Source organism: Typopeltis vanoorti, chromosome 4 (assembly GCF_054136105.1).
Source record: "Typopeltis vanoorti isolate ZY-2024b chromosome 4, IOZ_Tvanoo_1.0, whole genome shotgun sequence".
In the NCBI taxonomy this organism is placed as follows: domain Eukaryota; kingdom Metazoa; phylum Arthropoda; class Arachnida; order Uropygi; family Thelyphonidae; genus Typopeltis; species Typopeltis vanoorti.
In genome coordinates this window covers 7205437-7212504 of record NC_143552.1, presented here as the reverse complement: position 1 = coordinate 7212504, position 7068 = coordinate 7205437, and the positions used below count along the sequence as shown (strand labels likewise).

Genomic DNA, 7068 nt, shown 5'->3' with positions numbered 1-7068 from the left:
GTTTTTATCCCCTTTACTTTTCAAATTATATGTTCTTTTCGCTATACCCTTTGGTATTAATTTGGTCTAGCTACTCACTGATGAAGCCTCAATAAAGGCTGAAACCGGTCTGGGTAGTGACCTCCCACCATAATGTAATAACCACATACATTTCCTAGGAAATGTTTTACATTATGGAAAATACCAAAAATAGCAGTCAGAACTTTACCATACCACCTTTGCTGCGAGTTGCCCGAGTTTGTACTACGTACTCGGACTACTTGTATTAGCTCACACTAGTAGTCGCTGATACTTTTATAGTTTATTATACTATATTCGGCATGAAACTCTCCGATTCCAATCTTTGAGTTTCTTATTCGGTTTTAAAACAATGTGGGATTTAATATCCCCTTAATTTAAATAATGTTTATATCGCCGAAATGAAGCCTATCGGCTCTTTATATTTAAGTATATTAAAGTTCTTAATTACTATCCTGGTTCTGAAACAAGGGATTTAATCCTTATTCATTGACTTTATTAATGTTGTAGCAAATTAATTTAGTGTTTTGTGTGTATGACAAATACAGCCACAGAGATTTAGGAGGTGTAGGCTTTGTATAGATATTTTTAATTAACTGATTTGGCAAACTATGGGAAATGAATGTAACTGTTTTCATGTTGTGTTATATTTTTATTAATCTTAAGTAAAATTATGAAACTAAGGTTTCAAGTTGTTTACCAATCTTTATTTGGATTTCCTGGGTTTTTTCTCTTCTTTTTTTTTTCTTTTTCTTCTTCTTCTTTTTTTTTTTTTTTAAATAATCTGTTTCTGTTGATAGCATGAGTTTCACAATCAGCCCATAGGACACTACATTTTACAATAAACAAGCCTGTACAAATAACAGCGGCTAGCAAAACAAACTGAACTTATATTTACATGCTAGATGGAAGAGCAGAGTTCGAGATGTATAAAAGTTTGGCAATGTTCTTCCAGTCCAGTTTAAACTTTATCAAGAATCATTTTTATGGATAACTAGAAATGATACTTGATTAAAAGAATTAAAAAAAAATAGAGAGAAGGGTGGGATAAATAGCATATATAGATGTTCATTCTTTACAGCGTGAAACAGGTGATAAGAGACACTGGACATTATTGAGACAACCTCCAGCACTGTATCACTGTGATTTCATGACAGCAATATTTACAATGCACCAAAAATGAAACCACAGAAAAGTCAAACATATTTAAATATGACTTGGGAGGACACTCTGCAGATTAGGAACAATCTTAATAAAATTATAACATATATACTGAAATTAATACAGCACATCACACAACGAATTTTTTCCCATTATCAAACCATGTTATAATAAATAAACATTCATTTTTGTGTTGTGATCTTTAAATACTTCACATTATGACTAACATTATAAAGAGAACAAAAACGTGTCCTGCATATAATTTCTTAATACTTTAGACTTATACATCATATTAAAAAAAAGCAAAAAAATATTTAAAGATTTTTTAAGAAGCTAACTTATTAATGATGATATAAGTTATATAAAATCACAGATGAATTCAGATGAAGTTCTAACACCATGCAAGATTCAATAATTTAACATATTTTAGCTTCAACTTGATATTACTGGTCCCATGTTAAACTATTAATTTCTATTCACATATTAACATAATACTGTGGGTCATTCACAAAGTGCGATTTAAAATAATGAGTAACGGGTTGAATATGGCACACTCTTATATTATAAGGTTAACAAGCTGTGAGAGAGAGTACGGTCTGAGATTTTTACCTACCATTGGTATAAACAATTTCATAAGTAAATTTCATTTCCTTAAAGGTTTCATATCTTCTTGAAGTTACTTTAATCAAGTATTATTCATATCACTCTAGTATGTTAAACATATTCAGCAGCAACACAATCCAGTGTAATTCACAACTATATGAAATGCTTTTAAAATGCTAGAACATCATGTGTCAGCTATGTATCAAATTATGGTGAACAGATACAAGGCTTGATATCCAACCATTATAAAAGTTATATTTCTGGAGGGGGGGTGGAAGTGACCCATTTTTATTTCACATAGAAATCTACCAGCTAAAAATATCATTCTGAATTTTATACCAAAAGCATAAAATAGATTACACTGATTTATAACATTTTCAGACACCAGAAAAATTGAGTAATATTAGAACCAACCAGCCTTTAAGCTTTTTTTAAACAAAATTTGGAATTACACACTCAAAAGTCAGAAAAATAAAACAAATTCTAGGTTTTTCATCATACATGCCATTTGCAGAATAAATAAGGCATTTCTAAAATGAAATACCTGTTTTAGACCTAAAAAAATAAAATAAAATGAACATTATAATGACAACATTTTTACAAATACAATTTAGAACTCTTAGCAAAGCATATTATCACATTGTATTATAGAGCGGATTGGTATGCCTCTGTCTAATAGTTAACTTACTCAAAGGATGGCTACTTCCTTGCTGCTTACGTGCTTTTCTTGTTAGTCCTAGGGAACCTGGTGGAGAGGATGGTGGAAGAGGCATTACTATGCAAGAACTTGCATTTTTTGAGACAGGTGGCCTCCCATGACAAATTATAGGAGTATCTAATGATTGGTGGCTTTCTTTTAAGATGTGTTGAGAATGTTCCATTTCCAAGTTACTTTTTTGAAAGCCATTAGTACCTAGAGTTGTCTTTGATGATCTAATTAAATTCTGGTTATTTAAATTAGTATTCAGTGCAGAAGAATCACCAGAGTGAGTATATGCATGGGAATGGCACTGTTTTGAAGATAAAGGAGTTGACTTTCTAAAGCAGTCCAAATCTAAACTGGCTTTCCGATGAGGAGTAGGTGGAGGTGGTTGTAATTTTTCTTCTATTAAATAAGTTTTGCATAAATTTATATCAGTTGAGACACCAAATTGTCTGTTTAAAAGCAAATCACTATTTCTAGTCAGTTCTGTGCAGGCACAGTTTGTAGTTCGAATATCCATATCAGGAGATGATGGAGTACTTGCTGATTTTCCTGCTGATGAAATATGTCTACACCTCCATGCATCAACTATCTCATTACTTTCCAGACAAAGTAATGAATCTTTCTTGACTATTTCACTAGTAGATTTGGCTTCAAGTTCTTTTTTAATTCTTTTTACTATACTTACATCTTTACTATTATTATTATCTGGCAAGATATCACTAGTGACTAGATTCTGACTGCTGTCTTTAACAACTTTCATTTGTTCTATCAAGGACAAAGAACAGTCTGTACAACTTTTCTGTAGAGGTATAAACTTAGTCTTGAAGTTCTCAGGCGATTCTTTCTGATGCTTTACTGATACAGGTGGGGAATTATCTTTTACATTTGATACCAATAATTTACCAATATCAGGCAATGAAGAGTCTGAAATATTTATATCAGGAAGTGAAGAAATGCTGCCAAAGTTCTGCTTTGACTTTGGTAAAGGTGTACTGCACTCAGATGTAGGAACACTGTGCCGACTGGCAGGGAGTGACTGAATGGCACTTGCAAGAATTTCATGAGTTCCACAAATCACTTTATTTACAGCTTCAACTACTGATGGAGTACTAACACTATGTACTATGTCACTTTTTTTTTTGTTTTTCAAATATCCATATGGGTTATTGTGTAAAATCCTAGGAGTTGACACAAGGGATGGTAATGGGTACCATTTTCCAGGAAATATGGAATCTGTTCTGTGTTCACTACGAAGACTTTGTGAACGCTGAACAGGCTTTGCAGGTAAAGGACCCAAATCTGGTGGGGTGGATGGTGTAGAATGTGGGTGCACTGGAAAACCATTATCAAAAGATCCTGTTCTGATTAGATTTTTTTCTTCTATTTGCTGCTTAGTCCTCCATACTGTTCCAGGAGTCCATGGAATGTCCTCTTTCTCATAGGAAAACTCATTCTTAATTGTCAAATTTTGTGAACTGTTAGGTAGAACAGATGATTGAAATAATGATAATGGATCTTCTAAAGAAGATGCACTGAATGCAGATTTTGAAACCTTTGGCTGATGCAATTCATTTGGATAATTCGGAATATGATGGTATAAATCTTGAGTGAGATCTGCAGACATAACTGGTTGTGGTTTTGAATGAGGTATCTGTGCAAATATTGCTTTATCACATACAGCTAAATCAATGGGTGAATGACAGGTATTTGTTTGCGGTACATTCAAACTGTCATCCGCTTTTGAAAGAATCACACTGGATTCCTCACAACTTGATTTGAGAGCTGTATGTTTTGAGATATGACTAGCTTTCTTTGGGAAAATAACAAGGCTGTCTTCATTATCGAAGGATGGACTATCACAGTTAATTACTTGTGACAGAAGCAATACTGTACTGCACATACACAACTGATCAACATGAGTGCAGTTCTTGTTGCTGTGAACTTTTTCCTCATGCGATATCCTCTTAAAATTATCATTATGTGATTCTTCCAAGTTTCCATGAAGTAGTTGTTCAGATGACTCCAAAACAGATTCAGAAACATCTGTGTTTTGCTCAGATGAGTGCACATTTTCAGCATTTTCTATATTTCTCATGCATATACTTTCCAGTGACCATGAATTTGGCTTTACCAGAACTGCATGATGTTTGGATACAGGTGGTTTAGTTTGTGAAAGCACTGGCTCTACTATCTCCTGTTCAGATGGTGATGTTTCCATTAACAATCCATCATCAATGGGAGAAGGTGTACTTGGTTTGGATCCAGATTCAAAGTGTGTAGCTAAATTAAGTACTAAACCAGGACGACTGTGTAGATTATTAGTCTTATCATTTTTACCAGGTTTCTGAACATTGGGAGTAGCATGAACATGAGATTCAAGTTCATTAATCCTGTCCTTGACAGAAGATACCCTAGGAATTACATTATTGGCCATAAGTAGATTTTCAACACTGTTTTCTAAATCTGATATGACAAAAGATTGTGGATTACTACTTTCACTTTCTTTTGTAATCCAATGTGGGATAGAGATCATTTTTTCCAAAAACTCATAACATGTCGAATCAGTACCATAGCGCTTTCCACGATTTCTTCCATTTTTTCGAAATTCTTCTTTTGTTACTAGAAAATAATGATGAATTGATATCAATATTTCCATAAAACAAATAATTAAAAAATACAGTAAAACTCATATACTTAATACTTAGTTTTTTTTTTTTTTTAAATATATATAAAGCCATCAAATATCTGGAAACAAAATATCTAAAGGCCAATTATCCAAAATATTCCATCTACAGTAGTTTGGTCAAAATGATTAAGTTGTGTAGCTGGTCAAGTAAGACAATGATAATGCTTTGTGCGTGGCTTTACCTTTTGTTTAGTGCTTGTGGCTTTTTATACGAGGTGTGGCTATTACATAACGAGACTGGTTGCAAAAATGTGGTTTATTATTACAATTGTACAACTCAACTGTTATCCCCTTCAACATACTCCGCTCCTCTATCCATACACTGTTTCATACAAATTTTTCACTGTTGGAAGCAGTGCTGCAAGTCATCAGGTGTTATCTGCTTCAGTAGCACTGCTGTTTTCTCCTTTACCTCATCCACTGACTGAAAACGGCTGACAGCGGAGCCAGACTTGAAAGAGAAGATCATCACATGTGATGAGACGTGGATTTTCCAGTACGATCCAGAAACAAAGAGACAATCGATACACTGGAAAAACTCTGTCACTGAGAATGAAAAAAGCAAGAATGAGCAAGTCAAAACTGAAGACAATGCTGATCATTTTTTTTTTTATATCAATGGCGTGGGAATGGTTGAATGGGTACCAGAGGGTCAGACAGTTAACCAACATTATTACCTCGAGGTTCTGGCCAAGCTGAGAGAACGAGTGAGGAAGAAGAGACCCGATCTGTAGAAGAACAACGTTTGAATTCTCCATCAGGACAATGCTTCAGCCACAGTGCACTGTCTGTAAAGCAGTATCTGGGTGATAAGAAGATCCCAGTGTTGGACCATCCACCTTACTTGCTGGACTTAGCTCCATGCTACTTTTACCTTTTTCCAAAGTTGAAATCAGCATTGAAGGGCACCCATTTTCAATCAGTGAATGAGGTAAAGGAGAAAAAGGCAGCGCTACTGAAGCAGATATTACCCGATGACTTGGAGCACTGCTTCCAACAATGGAAAATTCGTATGCGACAGTGTATAGATAGAGGAGGGGAGTATGTTGAAGGGGATAACAATTAAGTTGTACAATTGTAATAATGAACGACATTTTTGCAACAGTCTCGTTATTTAATAGCCACATCTTGTATACATATTTCACTTTTGGAACAAATTTAAACTTGAAATTTTATTGTATGAATTGAAGTGTGAAAATGAGTGTGGTTAATATAAATGTAAATAAAGGATAAATTCAATTTTTTTATAATAATTTTGAAAAATTTTTTATTAGTTATATTGAGAATATGTAATAATTATGAAGGTTTTTATTAAGTTTTCTAGTAAATTTGTGCAATACAGTTACAGTTAATAAGGCCAAAATGGCAGTTAGAATAATATAACCAGATGTGTGACACACAAATCAAATCTAGTGAGCAGCATGGATTTTTCTAAGATGGTTGTCATGAATATAATTATGTGGGTATGGATGTTGTTTGCTGAGATACTGAACAAGTGAAGTGAAAGCATGAGAATTTACAGAAAGCGTGATATTTTAATGGACTGCAATGAATTAAACTCTCAAGAAAGAGAAGTCAATATCAGACAAAATGTGAAAAACAATAATGAGTACAATACTAAGAATGACATCAGCTAGAAGGTTGAGCAAGAGAATACATTCAGAAAATGTGATTGTGGTGAACACAGAATTGACTGAAAAAGCAAACATGAGTGTGACTGCAGGAATGAGAAAAAAGTCTCTGACTGACAGAGTAAAAGTGGGCATGACTGCTGATATGAAAGAGAGGAGAGCATAATTGCTGAAATACAAGAGTTGGAGAATGAAATGATTAAGATGAGAAATGAGACAATGTGTATGCAAAATTAGATTAGACATTTGGTGGATATGAATGA

At 33.8% G+C, this 7068-nt stretch overlaps 1 protein-coding gene across 1 annotated transcript in view; it reads right to left on the bottom strand.

The window, feature by feature from the left end:
- Nucleotides 1-699: 699 nt before the first annotated feature.
- The window catches only part of ssh (Protein phosphatase Slingshot), a 412359-nt gene continuing 405990 nt past the window's right edge, over nt 700-7068 (bottom strand). The window contains exon 14 of the mRNA XM_090391626.1: nt 700-5107. Coding sequence (XP_090247752.1) covers nt 2418-5107 — 2690 coding nt within the window. The 3' untranslated portion in view covers nt 700-2417. The remainder of the gene's footprint in view (nt 5108-7068) is intronic.